A 19,738-nucleotide genomic window follows, 5' to 3' on the forward strand; every position below is an offset into this window, starting at 1 on the left:
AGTTTGTGAGTTTTAGAATTATGATTTGAGTGTAGAAAATTTGTTTGGTTATATTTACTAATTGATGTAACATACCAAAAAAAAAGAGTTTTGAAAAGAATTTTAAATTGAGTGGGAAATTTTTGATGTGATATGTGATATTTGATACAAAAACTAATAACTCATAACCAAACACACAACTCAAAATTCTATACAAAACTCATAAAAAATTTTAAAAATTCAAAAAATATTTTTTATTTAATATATAAAACATAACATGTGTCAATTTCAAAAAATAAATAAAAAAATAAAAAATTCATTGGCGAGGACGTCCTATGGAACATCCGAAGGGTCGACCGGGAGACATTCGGGTGAGAGAGTTTTCAATGCAAAGCGCGAAATTGATTTTTAAAAATCATAAGCAAACACACAATTCAAAAACACGCTTGAAATCACATTTCCAAAACATAGCCGAACAGAACCTTAACGCTGTGTTTAGTTGGAGGATTTGAGGATGAATTTGAAAAGGGAAAAGAAAAAATTAGCTAAAATATGAATAGAATGTACTTATATTTCACCTAATTTCACACATTTTTTTCCTTTTCAAATCCCTCAACCAAACATAACATAAAACTTTTTGGTCACAAACAAAATCCCAAATGGGTCCCACTCATTTGCTCTCCTAACCCAAACTGACCCAAAAAAGGCCAACCGCTTTCCACACCAATCATATACGCCAACTGTGCCTCCGACCTACCTCGCTCCCTCGCTCACCGTGGTCCATCCTCTCTCGATTTGGGTCCTTCTATTTTGAATTTGAATTTGAATTTGAATTTTGTTTTGCTTTTTAAATTAGTAAATAACTAGGACGGGGTGTAGTATGTTTGAAAAAAGTTAAAAAATTATTATTCTATTAAAGATTTTGACATTTTTAAAAAAAGTCAAAAAATTACTATCCTATTTAAGTCACATCATATTATTTAAGTCATATCACATCTCTACCACATCATTTCAAATCTAACTCATATTTCATAAAAAGTAAAAAAAATACACTTATTTAGAACTCTCAAACAACCCCTAAGTCACATCATTTTATTTAAGTCACATCACCTATCTAACACATTATTTCAAAGCTCATCCAAACCCAATCCATATTTCATAAAAAGTCAAAAAATACACTTATTTAGATCATTCCAAACAATCCCCTTTAAAAACCTTATTTTAAATTTATTTATTTTAAAAAATAAGGCACTGTTCAAATTATATGTTATGTTTTTACATAAACTTATAATGTTACACATAAAATATTAGTGTCATTTAACATTATTTTTAGAAAAAATATTAAGATAATTCTTTTGTGTCTAATTGATGTGCTCCGAACTTTTAGGGTGTGCTTGGTAACGTTTACGTTTTTAGTTTATATTTACAAAAATTTTATAAACTAATTTTTGTTTATTTTAAAAAAAACATAAACTACAAACGCGTTTGGTAAATGACAAAATGTTTAAAAAAATTTAAAAATATAAAAAAGAGTGAGATATGGCAAGTGGTGGCAAGTGACGGCAAGTGACGGCGAAAGACGATGGTGTAAAGTGGTGACGGTGGGTGGTGGGTAGCTGATGGTGGCAGGTGGTTGCGGGTGAGTGGTGGTGGTGGTGATGGTGGGTGGGTGGGTGGGTGGGTGACGGTAACAGGTGGTAGCGAGTGGATGGTAGATGGTGGGTGGTGGTGACAGGTGGGTGACGGATGGCGAGTGGTGGTGGGTGGTGGCGGGTAGGTGGCAAGTGGTGGTAGTGGGTGACGGTGACGGGTAGTGGGTGGTAGCGAGTGGGTGGTGGTGGTGGTAGTGGCGGGTGGTGGGTGGTGGTGGCAAGTGGGTGGCGAATGGCGAATGGCGGGTGGTAGGGGGTGGTGGCGGGTGGGTGGTAGGTGGTGGGTGGTGATGGTGGGTGGGTGGATGACGGTGGCGGGTGGTGGGTGGTAGCGAGTGGGTGGTGGTGTTGGCGAGTGGTGGCAAGTGGGTGGCGGATGGCGGGTGGTGGTGGTGGTGGGTGGGTGGGTGACGGTGGCAGGTGGTAGTGAGCGGGTGGTGGTGGTGGTGGTGGATGGTGGTGGCAGATGGGTGGCGGGTGGGTGATGATGGTGATGGTGGTGGTGGTGGCGGCGGCGGCGGCGAGTAGGTGGCAGATGGCTGGTGGTGGTAGGTTGCTAGTGGTGGCAGGTGGTGGCTGGTGGGTGGCTAGTAGGTGGCGGGTGGTGGATGGTAGTGGTGGGTGGTGGTAGCGGGCGATGGATGGTAGTGATGGGTGGTGGCGGGTGGATAACAGGTGTGTGGTGGGTAGTGGTAGTGGTGGTGGTGGTAAGGGGTGGGTGGTGGTGGCGAGTGGGTGGCAAGTGGGTGGTGGCAGGTGGGTGGTAAGTGTTGGTGACAGGTGGTGGTGGGGGGTGGGTAGTGGTGGCGAAAGACGGTGGTGGAAAATAGGGTAGGTGGTGGCTAGTGTTGGATGGTAAAAAAAAAAAAAAAACCTAAAAACTCAAAACAGAAACATATTTTTTATATTTTCATTTTTTTGCCAAATTTATAAATTGAAACCACTGATTTATAAATCAAAAATTTTACCAAATAAGTTTTTATTTGAATTTTTAAAATTTTTATAAATATAAACAAAAAATAAAAAACGTAAGTATTACCAAACTGCACCTTAACTTTCAATTATTTTGTTTGAAAATTATTCTTAAGAGTTAACGGTCCGTTTGGTGAGGCTTTTTTGTTTTTTTTTTTTTAAAAAAACTAGAATTAAAAATATGTTTGATAGTTTTTGTTGCTTTTAGAAGATATCAATGAATTTTAAAATTTTCAAAATTTGAGGGAAAAAAATTTATTTTCAATTCAAAACATTTTTTTTAAAGTTTTTAATGGACTTTTAAATATTAATTTTAATTTTTACCAAATTAATTGAATAATTATAATAAGGAAAAAGATCCGGACCCCACAGGAAATGACCCCTATGACTCCCTCTGCGATGTGATTGGTCAAATTTTTATTTTTTTTTTCTTATTTATTCTCCCCTAATCACCAACCCCATGTGTGTGTGGGGATGGAGGTGGAGGCTTAAGGGGATTATCCCCTCTCTTATTTTAATTATTTTTTATAAAAATGTGTAAAAAATAAAAAAAGGGCAAATTACATATACACCCCTCGAGGTTTGGCTAAATTACAAATACCCCTGAGGTTTGAGAAATTACGAATTCCCCCCTGAATGCTATATTTGCATAAGAAATTAGGGGGTAATTTGTAATGAAATATAAACCTCAGGGGGTAAATTGTTATGAAAATACAAACCTCAGGGCGCGGGATGTAATTTCCGAAACCTCAGGGGTATCTGTAATTTAACCAAACCTCGAGGGGTGTATATGTAATTTGCCCTAAAAAAAAATAAAAAACAAATTTTAAATCCAACAAAAGGAGACCTTAAAAGTTGCATTATTAATTTTTTTTAACTGGCCTTTTCCTTGCCTAGTCAGTAATGCAAAACTGTCAGATGAGCACACCAGTCAAATGCGTCTATCTCTCTCCTGTGTGTGTCTGTGAATTTTCTCTCTCTAAACCCGCCTTTCCCTTTTCAAAAACCACACTCCTCTAATCAAAAAACGTAAAACTCGATAGATACAAAAACCAAACCAGACCAAAAACCCTTGACAATCTCTGAAAATGGAGTTCGAAGAAGACCCAGTTGGTTTCTTCATGAGTCTCGATTGTTGGCCTCTATCTCCGCCGACCCAAGACGAAGACGACAACAACGAAGACTCTTCTTCTTCTCAGTCTTCCTCCGAGACCTTCATGATTGGTTTCTTAATCGTCAACATCGTCGGTCTACAACACTACTCCGGCACGATCAGTGGCCGAGAAATGGTGGGTCTGGTTCGCGAACCCCTCAATCCTTTCGACGAGAACGCAATCAAAGTGCTCAACACTCGGACCATTCAAGTGGGTCACATCGAACGCTCCGTAGCCAGGGTCCTCGCGCCTTTGATCGATCAGAATTTGATATCTGTTGAAGGAATCGTCCCCAACACTCCCGGAAGAGGCAACCGGTACAAGATTCCCGTACAAATTCACATTTTTGCTCACCAGGAGGCATTTTCCCGAGTCAAATCGGAGATTTTGCGAGGTGGGTTGCAGTTGATTTCGAACGAGGATGCGTCTTTTACTCTATCTGAATCGGTTGTGGTCAAGGAGAAGAGGAGCATTAAGGATGGGAAGAGTTTGGATGATATATTCAAATTGGTGGATGAGAATGTGAGTAAAAAGTCTGCAATGGAGGCTTTGGAGCCACCCAAAGATGTTATCAAATCGGATCTTTTTTTGCATCAGAAGGAAGGTTTGGGGTGGTTGGTTCACAGGGAGAATTCCTGCGAATTGCCACCTTTTTGGGAAGAGAAAGATGGGGCTTATGTCAATGTGTTGACTAACTATCAGACCCAAATGCGTCCCGAACCAATGCGCGGTGGAATCTTCGCGGACGACATGGGATTGGGTAAAACTCTCACTTTGCTTTCTTTGATTGCTTTTGATAAGTTTGGTGCCATTCGGTCTTCAATTGATAGTGGTAGAGTAGATACAGAACGAAGTGAGGAATTAGATGAAGAGAATGCTAGACTGGCTGTTTCGGGTAGTAAGAAGGCGAAAAGGGGGAGTAAAAATGATACTAATTCACGGAAGAAAAAAAGAACTGAAGATAGCCATTGGAATAAATTGGTGAAAGGAAAATCTGTGGATGGATTAGATAGATATGGTGGTGCTTCATGTGTGAAATCGACATTGATTGTGTGTCCACCATCTGTATTTGCAACGTGGGTAACACAATTAAGAGAGCACACAAGACCAGGAAGGTTGAAGGTGTATATGTATTATGGAGAACGGACTCAGGATGCGGAGGAGCTTCAGAAGTATGATATAGTTTTGACAACTTATAGTACTCTAGCCAGTGAAGAACATTGGTCAGGAACACCTATGAAGAAGATAGAGTGGTGGCGAGTCATTTTGGACGAGGCACATGTGATTAAGAATGTCAATGCTCAGCAAAGCCGTGCTGTTACTAGCCTGAATGCTAAGAGGAGGTGGGTTGTTACGGGGACACCCATACAAAATGGGTCATTGGACTTGTTCTCACTCATGGCATTTTTGAGGTTTGAGCCATTCTCGATTAAAAGCTATTGGAATAGCTTGGTTCAGAGGCCGCTTGCTCAGGGTAAAGTCAAAGGGCTCTCGCGGTTGCAGGTAAGCACATATCATCCTTCGTTTCTTCAACTCATAATGAAAAGAGTTCTTCCATCATTGAATTTAAAACGTGCATTTAATATTTTATAAGTAGGGGGTGCAAGAAAAACCAAGGGAACTGAACCAACCATTTAAGACCGACCAATATTTCAGTTCAGTATGCTTTTCATAACATTTGGTATGTTTCGGTTTTGAATTTTTTTACACACAAACCGAACTGACTGAAATATTATATTTACATATTTTCATATTTTAATTTTTTGAGCATTAGAAGACAAGTGACTGGCAATACATTTTCATAATAAAAATGAAGGAGGGAGACATTTATAGAACCACTTTCACATATTTTTTTTTATCCCGATTTATTCTCAATGTGGTATTCAACAAATTTTTAATAAAACCCTTTAAAACTTCATGTGAATCCCTTCTTCACACCAAACAGACTAAACTGAACTGTAGTATGCAGTTTGTTTTGGTTCCTTAACCAACAAAACTGTAGGATTCGGTTTGGTGCTAAATTCTCTCTCAACCCCAATTGAACCAAATCGCTTGCAACCCTATTTATAAATGCCTTTTTTAATTTTTTAATTTTATGAACATGGAACATGTCTTTCTGTTGTGTGAAAGAGAGTAAGACATAAGAGGGAAATCGGAAGCAAATTTGGGTGAAAAGTAAAAAAGACAATGTGGACCTTTCACTTTAAAATAACACCTATAAAGTTGACTTAAATTAAATAATTACATTGACACATAATTATTGTGTTGTTTTAACGTCAGCTAAGGGTCTCCAGTGACTACAACATCATTGCTCTTTCTGTAGAGCACCAGAGTCTTGCCCCTGCCAAATTGTGTCATTTTGTATGGTGGGGATACATTTCTCTACAAATGGTCATTGGTGTCATATGGTCCATTAGTTTTAGGTTGGATTGTGTTGGAGGGCTAATCATGCAGTTCTTACATATCCAGTGGGGACTGATCATGTTACATCTATGAGATTTTATTTGGAAAAAGAAAAGAAATAGGTACTCGAAGCATATCAAATTTTGTACGTTTTTTCTTGGTATAGAGAAATTGTAAGGATATGCTTCAATTTTTAATGTACAGAATTCTGCTTCTGACTTTTCTTGGTTGTTCAGTCAAGTTCTTGCGCGCTGACCTGTTCTGAATGGCAGGCTTTCTTATAGTTTGGATGTCCATAGATGAATTAACTTCTGCTTTGTAAGGCAGTAAATATGGGACAGGAACTGTATATCTGGAACTTGCAATGTAGAGCTAAATCATGTCTCGGATGGAACTGTTGGATGAATCACAATTAGGCAATGTAAAGAGAAAGTTACTATGATTATTTAATATTATATTGGAAAAAGAAAAATCATATGATTATTAGTTTTGTAGCTGGATTTAAGATAACAAAGATGGCTGTTCAGTTTATAAGAAAGTAAGGCATCTAAATCTAAAGCTTCTATGGCATACTATTTATGTAATGGTTTTTAAATGAACTTCTGGAATCATATGATTTAATCGTGTGCCACCTATTTATGCTTTTTATTTTATGTTTTCCTTTTTTTCTTTTGTTTTGTTCTCTCTCTCTCTCGCTCTATTTATTTAGCTATTTTATTTCTTTATTTTTATTTTATTTTATTTATTTTTACATGATAATGATTCTTATTCATTGTGCTTGTAATGTAACTTAGGTTCTAATGGCAACCATTTCTTTGAGGAGAACAAAAGATAAGGATTTAATTGGATTGCCACCTAAAACTATTGAGATTTGTTTTGTGGAGCTTTCTGCTGAAGAACGTGAGTTGTATGATCAGATGGAAAATGAAGCCAAGAGTGTTATTGAGAACTATATCCATGCTAATAGTGTGACTAGCAATTACTCAACTGTGCTTAGCCTACTTTTACGACTTCGTCAAATTTGTACAGATATAGCCTTGTGCCCGGCAGATTTGAGATCATTTTTTCCATCTAACAATATTGAAGGTATTTCACAAGCTTTCTTTCACATTCTTACTCATTGTGTTAAATTCTTGAGGCGTAGATCTATTTTTTTTTCCCCTTTCAAATATCTCATTTATTATCATAGAATGTAAATTTGGTGGAGTTGTTCGTTTGTTGCCTCTACTTCTACCTGTGTTATTATAATTTCTTTATGATTCTATATTTCCCTATAGTATGCCTATATTTACCCCAGATTGCAGTGTTTTTGTTGATTTAACTAGTTCTTCTTATTGAGGTGCTTTTGTTTTTAATATATTTTTTAAACCAAATATCTCTCTTATACCATATTTTTCTTCTTATTGATACAGTGTTTGATGTATATGCATGTATACGGGGCTTGCATCTGCTTATTGGTGTCCACCTAGTTCAAATACATTTAGCTTTATGCTGGTAACGGACTGTCTAAAGATTTTACAATATCTGTCAATTACATAATGCATTTATCCTTGCCGAGTTTTAGGAGTAACCATGTAAAGTAAGACACAAAGCACCTGGTAGTTGGAGGTTTTGGTGATTTCTGTCTCAATCAATGGCAATGAAGTATGAAGCCTTAGTGTAACACAAAGTTCACTAACATGGGGAATGGTGGTCTTATTCTAAAGCATGAGTAGAGTTTTAGGAGAAATACATATTGACAGGCTTAAAAATAAATAAATTTCACTGGTGATTTGTTGGAGCTGTTTGGCAGAATGGGTTGGCTTAAACATAAAATAAATTTCACTGTCTGGCTTCTTTTACTTATCCCCCCAAAAAAGGGTTGGCTTCTTTAACTTGTCGGCATCTCAAAGGGTTTTGTAACTTTTGAGCTTGGTTTATTAGGAGGCTCAATTCCACTGTAAATTTTTGTTTCAAAGTGGGATCAGTTCCCTTAGGGAGTGGTACACTAAGAAACACGGACACGGGACACGGCAATTTTGAAAAAAATTAAGATATTGACACATCGGGCATACAACAAAAAATATTATATATATATATATATATATTTATTTGCCATGTATATAAATATAAATTGTGTGCAGAGATATAAGAGGCATCTTGTTATATGCGAGTGTATTTCTATGAATAGTGATAAATTTGGAAGATTTTCAAAAGCTTGAACTATGTTATTATGCTAATATAAGATATGGCAATATAAACTGATGACCTGCTTTTGGAGGGTTTAAAAATTTCTCAATGTTAAGCTATTGAGATTTTTCTTTTTTTTTGGATAAATAAAAACCAATCTTATTAAGAACGCATCAAACTGATGCAAACAAATACAGAAATGCCATCCCCAATTAGGGGAAACTAACCATAAACAAAGCTAACCAATCACATCTAGAAAATCCAAAAAAACAAATATGTTCGATCAACTTTCCTCTCCAACCAACTATACATAACCACTAAAAGACGATTTTGTAACTAAGCAATCCCATGAGCAACGTCTAAGAAAGTACGTTGATTCCGCTCCAACCAAACAAGCCACATCAAACAAAACGGCGCCAACGCCCAAACCCGTCGCCGGCAACGCCCAAACCTAACGCCCCTCCACACCTAAAGCATATCCAACACCTCCTTCGATTGAACCCAAGCAATCCCAAAAAGAGAACAAATGAAAGCCCACAATTGGGAAGCCACCAAACAATGAAGAAACAAATGATCCACCGACTCAGCAGCATGACAACACATGCAACACTGATTCACTAAAATATGACCACGCCGCATTAAGTTGTCCAAAGTAAGATTCCGTCCTAAAGCGGCCGTCCACATAAAGAAGATCACTTTAGATGGAACAACCGGTATCCAAACACTATTCCAAGGAAAAGCAAACCCATCATCCCCCACCAAACCCTTATAGAAAGATGCAACTGAAAACCGGCCCCCCTCCCCCCCCCCCCAAGTAATTCTGAACCCATATAAAACACCCCACAACTTCACCAACTGAGCAACCTCCCAATCATGCACCGCATGCCGCAACTGAATATCCCATGCTACCATATCTCCACCCCCTAAATAAGATGCCACTGTCGCCTTCTGATCAACCACAATATGAAAAATCAACGGAAAATAGACCTCTAGAGACTCCCCCCACACCACCTTTCCTTCTAAAACCGCATCCGCAACCCATTGCCCACCCTAAACCCTACCCACCTCCAAAACTCCTCTCGACCCAACCAAATCCCTTTCCAAAGCCCACAATCATGCGTGGTGAGCACATCCCTTGAAATCCAATTCCTCATCCCCACCCCATACTTAGAAGCCCCCATCATTCACAAGAACCTGTCCGCCTCCAAGGCAAACCGCCACAACCATTTCCCTAACAAAGTTCTATTAAAAGTCACCAACCTCCTCACCCCCAACCCCCCTGCTTGCTTAGGTTGACAAATCCTCCCCTACTCAACCAGATCATATTTAAATTCATCACCACTATTACTCCACAGAAAATCCCTCTGTAGCTTCTCCAACTGATGCGCCACTGATATGGAAATAACATGGACCAACATAAAATAGGTCGGAATACTGCTCAACACACTCTTAATCAACGTCAACAGACCACCCTTCGACGTACTATCTCTTCCAACCCGCCAGACGGCGTTGTACGCGCTCCACTACCCCATTCCAAACCCCTTTCACCTTGAAAGAGGCACTTAACGACAAACCCAAATAAGAAATCGGCAAAACTGACATCCTACACCCCAAGACTACAACTAAAATAGGTAACGGCTCGACTTCCCCAACTAGAATAAGCTCTGACTTCCGCAAATTAACCCGGAGGCCTGAAACTGCATCAAAACATAACAAAAACACCGCAAATGACCCACCTGCTCCACATCAGCCCTGCAGAAAATCAAAGCGTCATTCGCATATAATAAATGAGATACAACAAGAGACGCCCCAGACAACGATCCGACAACAAAGCCCCCCAGGAGACCCCCACGCACAGCTCTATCCAACAATCTATTCAACGCCTCCATCACTAAAATAAATAACAGAGGTGACAACGGATCCCCCTGCCGAAGACCTTGATACGTCCCAAAAAAACCCTGCTGGAGATCCATTAATCAAGACAAACATCCGCACAGTCGAAACAAAGAATTTAATCCAATGGAACCAAGTATCCCAAAACCCATCCGATCCAACATGTACAATAGGAAATCTCAATTAACGTTGTTATATTCCTTCTCAATATCCAATTTGCAAATCAAATCGGATCGTTGTTGTCGAATCCGAGAATCCACACAGTCATTGGCAACCAACACAGCATCCAAAATCTGCCTGCCTCCTACAAACACATTCTGAGACTCAGACACCACAGCCTTTAAAACACTTCTAAGTCTATTGGCTAGAACTTTAGTTAATATTTTATACACACTGCCCAAGCTAATAGGCTGAAAGTCACGAACATCCTCAGCCCCCCCCCCCTTTCTTTGCGATCAAAGCCAAAAAAATCACATTAAAACTTTTTTCAAATTGGCTAGATCGGTAGAGAGCCTCTAAAGTTGCCATCACATCACCCTTCACCACACTCCAACAATGTTGGAAAAAAGCCAATGAGAAGCCATCTGGCCCTAGAGCTTTGCCACCACTCATGGCTTGCAAAGCCCTAAACACCTCATCCTCCATAAAAGCACGCACCGAACGCTTCTTATCCTCCCCCGAAATCATATCAACTGAACCCCTTCCAAGCTTGGCCACCACTCCCCTCTTGTTGTCGAAACAAATTTTGATAGAAACCCACAATCCCTTCCCGAATTTCCTGATCTGCGCAAAGCTCTCGACCATCCACCCACATCCTAGTAATTTGATTAATCCGTCGATGTGCATTCACCATCCGATGAAAAAATTTCATATTTCGATCCCCATCCTTCAACCACAAACATTTAGATTTTTGTCTAAAGGACACCTCCATGCGAGAAATACGAACAAAGTCCTGTCTGGCCGTCTCCTTCCGAACACTATCAGCAGTGGACAAACCCCCTTGCACCTCTAACTCATCAAGGGCCCGGAGTGAAGACACCACCTCCGCTTTTTGACCCTCTAATCGGCCAAACACCTCCTTATTCCAAATCTTTAAATCTCCCTTGAGCAATTTCAATTTATGGGCCAGCACACTACTAGGAGAACTAGAAATGACATAACTACTCCACCAACCACGCACCACATCCAAAAAACCCTCTGTTTGCAGCCACATATTCTCAAACCGAAATGGTGTAGGACCACAACGAATCCCTCCACTATCAAGCACAATAGGCCAATGATCAGACACTGGGCAAGGAAGACGTAACCGGACAGCCTTCGAAAAATGCTCCTCTCCCATCCCCCAGTCACCAGAAAACGATCAATACGAGACATCCTCTGCCCATTTAACGAAGTGAAGCTGCATCCCCGAATAGGTAAGTCAACCAACTGCAAAGAATCAATCAAAGAACAAAAAGACCTTATGGACCCCGAAACCCGATTGGTTCTCGACCTCTCCGATGGCCATCTAATAACATTAAAATCTCCCTCGACACACCACGAAACATCCCATCGAAACGTCATACTCTGCAATTCCTCCAGAAACCCTCCCCGCTCCGAATGCTACACAAGACCATACACCCCAGTGAAGGCCCACTGAATACCATCCTCCACACATCGAAACAAACAGGACACCAAAAACCCCCCCACCTCCTCCTCTCTCACCACCCTCTTATCCCAGCAAAGAAGAATCCCCCCTGCTGTCCCAAAAGACGGCAAAAATGCCCATTTCACAAACCGCCCCCGCCCCCCCCCCCCCTCATACCTCCCAAATCATCTCCAGTCCCAACTCCTCCATCTTTGTTTCTTGTAGACACACTACATCCACCTTGGCTCCACGCAACACAGCCTTCACTGCCACCCTTTTATCCTTATCATGCGAACTCCGCACATTCCAAGATAAAATTTTTAGCTTCATTTCAACAACAGTGGTCCCCCACGCTCTCTTCTAGCTCCCCGTCCGACTTTCTGCCTCCCATGATCATAATTAACAGTACATTCCAAATTCTTGAGCTCCCGGTGCCTTTTATTGGGGGAAACAAACGGTGTACTCACTCCCGAACTAGGAGCCCCTTGCCACCAAGATGCTTCTACTGTTGCAAATAATCGCATAGCCTCCTCTTCATGCCCCTCAAATGACAAACCTAGACAGCGGCTAACTTCCCCAATGCGCTTCAACACCCAATTCGACACTGCCTCAGAAGATGGAACCTCTGGCCCATCCAACCCACTGTTGTTCTGGACCATGTTTTGATGTTGTCCCAGCAAATCTTCTGACCCACCTCCCTTTGTAGCAAGGGGTTGGAGCACCAAAGCCAGCCCATCAGTACTGGGAAGCTCACTTGTTCAACACAATCTGCCCAAGAAACACCCTCAAGTGCCGCCATAGCTGGATCGACCTCACCATCTTCAGCTTCCGAGCATATGCCTCTCCCGCCTGTTCTGCTTCTTATGGAAAATTCTTAGCTCCTGTTTACCTAGATTAAGCACTTCTGAATTGTCGTGGTAATTATTTTAATTCATCTATGTTAGTCCTTTATATGAGATTGATTACGCTTGTGTAGGTGCACTAAAGGACCCTATTACAAAATGCTGTATTTTAACAAACTCAACCATTAGATAAAATATTGCATGTACATAACTGTGCACAACTGCATTCATGTGCTTGTGAGCATTTTCTTTGTCAAATTTTCAAATTCTCTTTTCTTCATTGATACCAAATGAAGATTGCATCAAATACTAAAAAGTTTTCATTCATGCTTTCTTCAAGAAATGCCTTGTTGTACAAAATGACAATAACCATGTGACTTCGGATACTTAAATCAAAATTGTCTCCTATGGGACATGTAATTATTTCTTTGTATCTCTCTCCCTCTGGTTTGTTATGTAAATTCTTAATGACTAAAGCTTGACCATGTTGTGAAAAAATATTTTTAGGTTTCAAAGTAGTTCATTTTCTTTAATCAGAAGAATTTCTTGCTGCCTTTTCTTCCTGTAGGCTGTACGGTATAATTTTTTTTAGTTCTCATGACTTATCAATTGAATCCTAGCAGATGTATCCAACAATCCCGAACTGCTGAGAAAGATGGTTTCTTTGCTGCAAGATGGAGAGGACTTGGACTGCCCAATTTGTATTTCTCCACCAAATGATATTGTTATTACATGTTGTGCTCACATCTTTTGTCGATCCTGCATCTTAAAAACCCTCAAACGGACTAAACCCTGCTGCCCATTATGCCGCCGTTCATTGTCAGAGTCTGACCTCTTCTCCTCCTCACTGGAATCCTCTGACACTGACAACCCCAAAGTTTCCTGTTCTAGTACATCTTCCAAGGTGTCTGCTCTCTTAAAACTTCTTTCAGCATCAAGGGATCAAAACCCAACTACAAAATCAGTTGTTTTCTCACAATTCCGGAAAATGTTGATTTTGCTTGAAGAGCCGCTAAAAGCAGCTGGTTTTAAGATTCTGCGCTTGGATGGCTCGATGAATGCAAAAAGGAGAGCTCAGATAATACAAGAATTTGAAGTCCCAGCACCAGATGGACCTACAATTTTACTGGCAAGTCTAAAAGCTTCAGGTGCTGGAATAAATCTTACAGCTGCTTCTCGGGTCTACTTGCTGGAGCCATGGTGGAACCCGGCAGTTGAGGAGCAGGCTATGGACCGGGTCCACCGGATTGGGCAGAAGGAGGATGTGAAGATTGTGAGGGTGATTGCTCGAAATAGCATTGAAGAGAGGATATTGGAATTGCAAGAGAAAAAGAAGACACTTGCTAGAGAAGCTTTTGGTGGGAGAGACCCAAAGGATAGGAAGGAGATTAGCATAGATGATCTCCGAACTCTCATGTCCTTGTGAGTTACTCTTACTCTTACACCACATTTTTGTTGACATGCATGTTACTTTTGCTTACACTTGTATGTAAATATTTTGTACACACTTGAAGCTTTTGTACTTTTTTGTTTGTGGATGCATGCACAACCACCCATGCATACAAATATTTAGCACATGCATAAGACAAAATCTCCTTTTGAACTTTTCCATTGTCTTTTATCATCTGTGGGAAAGAATGAATGTAAGAAAATGAACATGCTTATTCTGTCCCTTTTTGTTTTATACTGTTGGGGCAAGAATTGAGTACGAGAAATGGAAATTGGGTAGTATATTTTCGTGGTGAATGATGGGATTTTTAGGCCCTTCAGAGTTTTATTTTCTTTTTTCATGATCAAACATCATCTTCACTCGGTGCTGTCTATTTGAAAGCCTTCAGGAGAGAGACTGTTGCTTGGTTGCAACACATTGAATAAGAAGCCTATAGCCTCACTTTTTGTTCATGGCAATGTCGTTTTGCAGGTTGTGTACATATCTACTTCTATTGCTGTCTTGAATGTTTGAAATATGTAGCACATGACTTTTTTAATTTTTAATTTTTTTTAATGATAATTGTGCTTGATTGTGAAATCCCTCCTGTAAATGTGATAATTTTCATTAGGTATATTTCCAACTGTATAGCTATTTTACTAGGGAATTTCCTCTATAGATACTGAACTCCTGATTAATCACAGATGGTAGACTATTTTTGCTGCACAATCATGAATGGCGAAGGAAATGGGGTTTGCCATTGTTTATCACCAGCAGTTATTGGTTAATCTTTCAAAACATTTTCCACATTTTTTTTTTCTTTTCCTTTTCCTTCATTGTGTTCACCGCCTGCAATGGATTGTTTATTGCTTTGTAGATTTTGTTTGACTTTTTTTTGTTGTGTGTTTTCTTATTTTTGGGAATGCATGAAGGGCTATTCATAAAATTGAATGACCCGTCAAAACTGACCGAACCAAATTGACTTGACAAAGAATGGCCAGTTGGCTTCGGTTTTGCATTTGTAAAAGAAATTGTATGTTCAAATCAAATCTGATTGAACGGCTAAATAACTAAGGATTTTTAGTGATACATGTGTTGTTAAGTTAGTAGCCAATGACATTACTTTCATACATATCTCTTCAGGTCTCTCCATTGAAATTTATCTTTTCATACTCAATTCTTCATTGCTCTCTCTCTCTCTCAAAAACTCTATGTCACGTATCTAAATTCCATTTCTCTCTCATGCCAAGTTAATGGCCTTGGATTTGATGTGATTTGTGAAGCATCATCCTGAGAGGTTCCTTCCTTTCACTACTCTTGCTCTCTTACCCACTCTAATGCGGTGATAACACGAAGTTAATGGCCTTGGATTTGACGTGATTTGTGAAGCATCATCCTGAGAGGTTCCTTCCTTTCACTACTCTTGCTCTCTTACCCGCTCTAACGCGGTGATAACACTAGCTAAGTGATGGTGGTGATGCACTATTGTGTCTGTGGCGCTGATAGGTTTCATCTCTCTTCCATTGATACCCCTATACCAGTCGATGGCACTTCCTCTTCACGCTTCATTCTCTTTTTCACTCATATTTGCATTTAGTTTCTCCCTCATATTGTAGTTGTGATGGTTATGTGACTTGCTCTATCTATGCAATCCTTGATGTTGTTTTGTGGACGAATTTGGTTATAATGAAACCAACTATCCAAACTGATACAAAGGGACAATCGACTTCGAACATGCATTTGGTCGAAATTAGGTGACAAAAGACTCAACCTAGTGTGATCGGTTCGGTTGGCTTGCATAGGATCAGAGCTGGGTTGGGACGATAGATGGGGTAATGATGCCAAGCTATGTAACCTCAAGATTGGATACCAATGTTGAGTTGGGTAATCAAGTCAAGATTGGATGACGATTTTTGGGCTGGGTTTAGTTTGGATGACGACGAGAGGATGGGATGATGAGGGTAATCGACGGTGTTCAGTTGGATGGTTGAGACAATCATAGAGGCATCATGAGCCTGATAAAGATGGTGAGCGACGTCGGGTTGCTTTTTCACTGTTGTGACTTTGTTGCTATTGTACAACATTGAGTTTTTTTGTTAATTTTTGTTTTTGTTTTGTTTGTAAAGAAAGGGTTTACTTTTGTATGACCCCAGGCTATGGTTGCTACGATACAATGTTAAGGTAGAGAGAGAAAAAGAGAGTAGGGGAATGAGAGAGATTAACCCTTAAGATTAGCTCCTCTAACTAACTATATGAAAGAGGTGTCTAATACATTGATCAAAATACTCTTAACACATACAAAAAATATTTTGGCAATTTAGTTGATTACTTCATTTTTTTTTCTTATTCAAAAGTTTTGTAAGTGTTAAACACTACCTTTTTAAGGACATTCATCGCTTTTACGATGCACTCGAATACCCACTAGAATGATGAACATTCAATAGGAAATGTTTGGAGCTGATTGTCTCACCCATTAATGGTGTCCAGTGTAAAATTGAAGTAATATTTTGGTACACATTTATGCAGGTGCAATAACCGATGCCTTCGATTGTGATCGAGACTTCAATTATTACTATTCATAGTAAGGGAAGACATGGTGGCGGTGGCTCTCTTAGCCATTCCAAAGTTTATCATTTTCTTCAATGTATTGATTAGTGCAACCTTATTTATTGTGGTTTTAGAGTTAATTTTCTTTTGTTTGAATGAAGAGAACTAGATCATTTTACATTTAAGGATATATGGCTTGATTGAGTATTTGTTGGGGATAATTTTAATGCTATTGTGCATGATTGAAATCCTAAAAATGGCTGCATATTTCTAAAAAGCAGCATGCCTCATGAACAGGGAGTAACAATGAATCGATTCAATCGATTATTTATTGGAAACACAGGTCTTCTTACAGTAAAACATTGCCTGGTGCAGAGGTTGGAGAAGTTAAGACGAGGGAGGTGACTTCGAAAGTTTTCTTTTGGTGGTAGTAATTGTGCTTGATTTAGAAGTGTGATTGGTTGTTGCAACATCCAACAAGGAATTGGTTTTTGCAAAAATCAAAGGTTTTGAAACTTTAAGGCCATATTTGGTTGGCAAGCATGGAAGACAAGAATATCTATCTCATTATTAAAATTTGCATAAAGATTCTCTTGTTATAACCTTTCAGGCATTGGGAGTAGTCAGGATTCAGGATACCTGTCTGAAAGATTGATATTATTATAAATATCATGGCCGACCTTTTATTTCGTCATTGAATAGTCTAGGAATGTGTGATTCTTGTGGGAGGTGCAAGAATGACATGTTCACTTAGTTTGGCAATCTCAATTCATGATTGGACTTAAGGCTTGGTTTGATTTGGTTTGGCTATCTCAATTCATCCTGCATGGGTTATATGGATAGACTTTTTGCATTTGAGTGCATCCAAATAACAAAATGAATGTCTCTTCGTATGAAATATCCATTTCTCATTTGATTCTATCCATCTTAACTGGGCTTAAGATTGGTGTTTTCCACTCTTGGCTTCCTAAGCAGTGTTCTTATTAGCTATTGGCTATGTTACATGGACTCGGGTACGGGTGTCGGGTGCGGGTATGTATCTAGAGGTCGGACTCATCAAATTATAAATTTAAGGATGCGTGGACTCGGCCAAAAAAATGTCATATTTTTATATTTTTAATAAAGTATGTGAAATAAAATGGTGCTATATGTAACTTACAGTGTCAAAAAAACATTTATAGCAATTATACAACAATATACACATATAATAATAGTGTTATATACAATTATATAAGAAGTGTCCGTTGAAAAATAGTCGACACATATCCCATACCCTTGTCTGAGTGTCGGGTGTCCAACACGGGTATTTAATTTATTTTGAAGAGTCCGTGTGACATAGGCTATTGGAATGAGGATTACCAGTTGGAAAAGTATAACGGTCCCTTTCCATGTTCGAAGCTCAAGTAATTAGTTGATTTAAAATTTGGTGGACTTGTAAAGATGGCAATGAAATTAGTGTTATCAAAGTCAATTTGTTGAGATAGCAGTAGTTAGCAAAAGAGCTCCTTTTATCCGATTTAAAGATGGCCTAAGGGATATTGAAGTCAGGGAATAAGAATCAAATGATATTTTTCTTTTTCTCTTTAGCAATATTTAATTTGAAGAAATTGCCTGGAGGAAGCTAAGTCATAATGGAAGTGGTGCCTTGTTGCTACGGGATTACGATGAATATACTCCAGGGACTAGATACCATAAAACTTGTCTTTGTGAATGCCAAAGGACCATGATTAAAACTTATGATTTTTTAATGCTAGAAGTTGAAAGATTTTCGTTGACCTTATAAAGGTGGAAGTGAGCAAATAGTTGTTTTTGGATGATATAATATATATGAACAAATAAATGTCTTTTTGACTTGGAAAGTTTCCTTCTGGCGATCGTAATTGTGCTCGATTTGGATGTGTGATTGGTTGTTGCAACAATCAACGAGTAATTGTTAATCACAAGAATGGAAGGTGTTGAAAACTGTTAGCCCCTATTTGGATTGAAGGTATGGAAGATACAAATATGTATCTCATTATTGTAATTCGTAGCAAGATTCTTGTGTCATTACCTTTTCGGCGTTGGAAGTAGTCATGAATCAGGGTACCTGTCTGAGAGATTGATATTATTATAAATATTGTGGCCAGCTTTTGTTTCAATCTTGAATAGTTCAAGAATGCGTGATTCCCATGGGAGGTGGTGGAATGATCTTTTCCACTTAGATTGGCAATCTCAATCCACTCTAAATGGGTTATCTGGATTGGCTTTCTATGTCTGTATACATCCAAATAATAAAATGAAGTCTTGGTGGCATATGTCCTTTCCTCATTTGATTCCATCCATATAAATCGGGCTTAAGATTGGTGTTCTCCACCTTGGGCTATAATCAATGTTCTTATTTGCTCCTAGAATGAGGATATCAATTGGTGAAGTATAATAGTCTCTTTCCATGTTGGGAGCTCATGTAATAGGTTGATTTGAAATTTTGTGCACTTGTAAAGATGGCAATTAAATAAGTGTGTTTGAAATTTGTTGAGATATAGGCAGGAAGCAAAATACCTCCTTTTACCCACCTTGACTTACTTCTGAAAATAGGATGGTTGACCCAATATTTTTACTCATTTTATAATTACAAATCCTTAATTAATTTCCAATTTCATGATAATAATAAATGAGAGTGTAAGAGATATAGTATGACAAATTCATAAACCTAAAAGTATTCCTCTTTCTTATTGAACTTCCATGATGGTTACATCCTTAAGTTTACATCATAATTGTTCGAAAGTACATAATACAAAAGTAGTTAAATAAGTGAGAGTAATACATCAAAGAGCCCTAAGGGCGTACACCTTTCAACGCTATGGCATTGATTACACAAAATAGAGTACTATCTCGAAACAAGTTAGCTCGACAGCTGTAGCACATAACATCAAATGAGCCTTCATGCTCCATCCAAAAAGTCTCCACAAATCCTCATCGAGGTGGAGGTATATCATCAAGACTTAATTGTTTGTTCATGATAGGAATGAGCAAGAATGCCCAGTAGAAATACATTTAACAAAGTATATAAACATTTGATGTAAATATGATCA

At 38.9% G+C, this 19,738-nt stretch overlaps 1 protein-coding gene across 3 annotated transcripts in view; it reads left to right on the forward strand.

Annotated features, from left to right (window-relative positions):
• The first annotated feature begins 3,502 nt into the window (after window positions 1-3,502).
• Window positions 3,503-19,738, forward strand: part of LOC114305708 (DNA/RNA helicase protein) — a 30,723-nt gene continuing 14,487 nt past the window's right edge. The window contains exons 1-4 of one of the 3 annotated variants that reach the window (XM_028250834.2): window positions 3,503-5,260; window positions 6,955-7,246; window positions 13,315-14,113; window positions 16,647-16,888. In XM_028250834.2, the coding sequence (XP_028106635.2) occupies window positions 3,692-5,260; window positions 6,955-7,246; window positions 13,315-14,113; window positions 16,647-16,674 (2,688 nt within the window). In that variant the 5' untranslated portion in view covers window positions 3,503-3,691 and the 3' untranslated portion in view covers window positions 16,675-16,888. Of the gene's footprint in view, window positions 5,261-6,954; window positions 7,247-13,314; window positions 14,114-14,824; window positions 14,899-16,646; window positions 16,889-19,738 lie in introns of those variants that run through there. The other 2 variants (XM_028250835.2, XM_028250832.2) reach the window with 2 other exon arrangements.

The sequence above is a fragment of the Camellia sinensis genome, chromosome 12 (assembly GCF_055761805.1).
Source record: "Camellia sinensis isolate YWXY chromosome 12, ASM5576180v1, whole genome shotgun sequence".
NCBI classification, from domain to species: domain Eukaryota; kingdom Viridiplantae; phylum Streptophyta; class Magnoliopsida; order Ericales; family Theaceae; genus Camellia; species Camellia sinensis.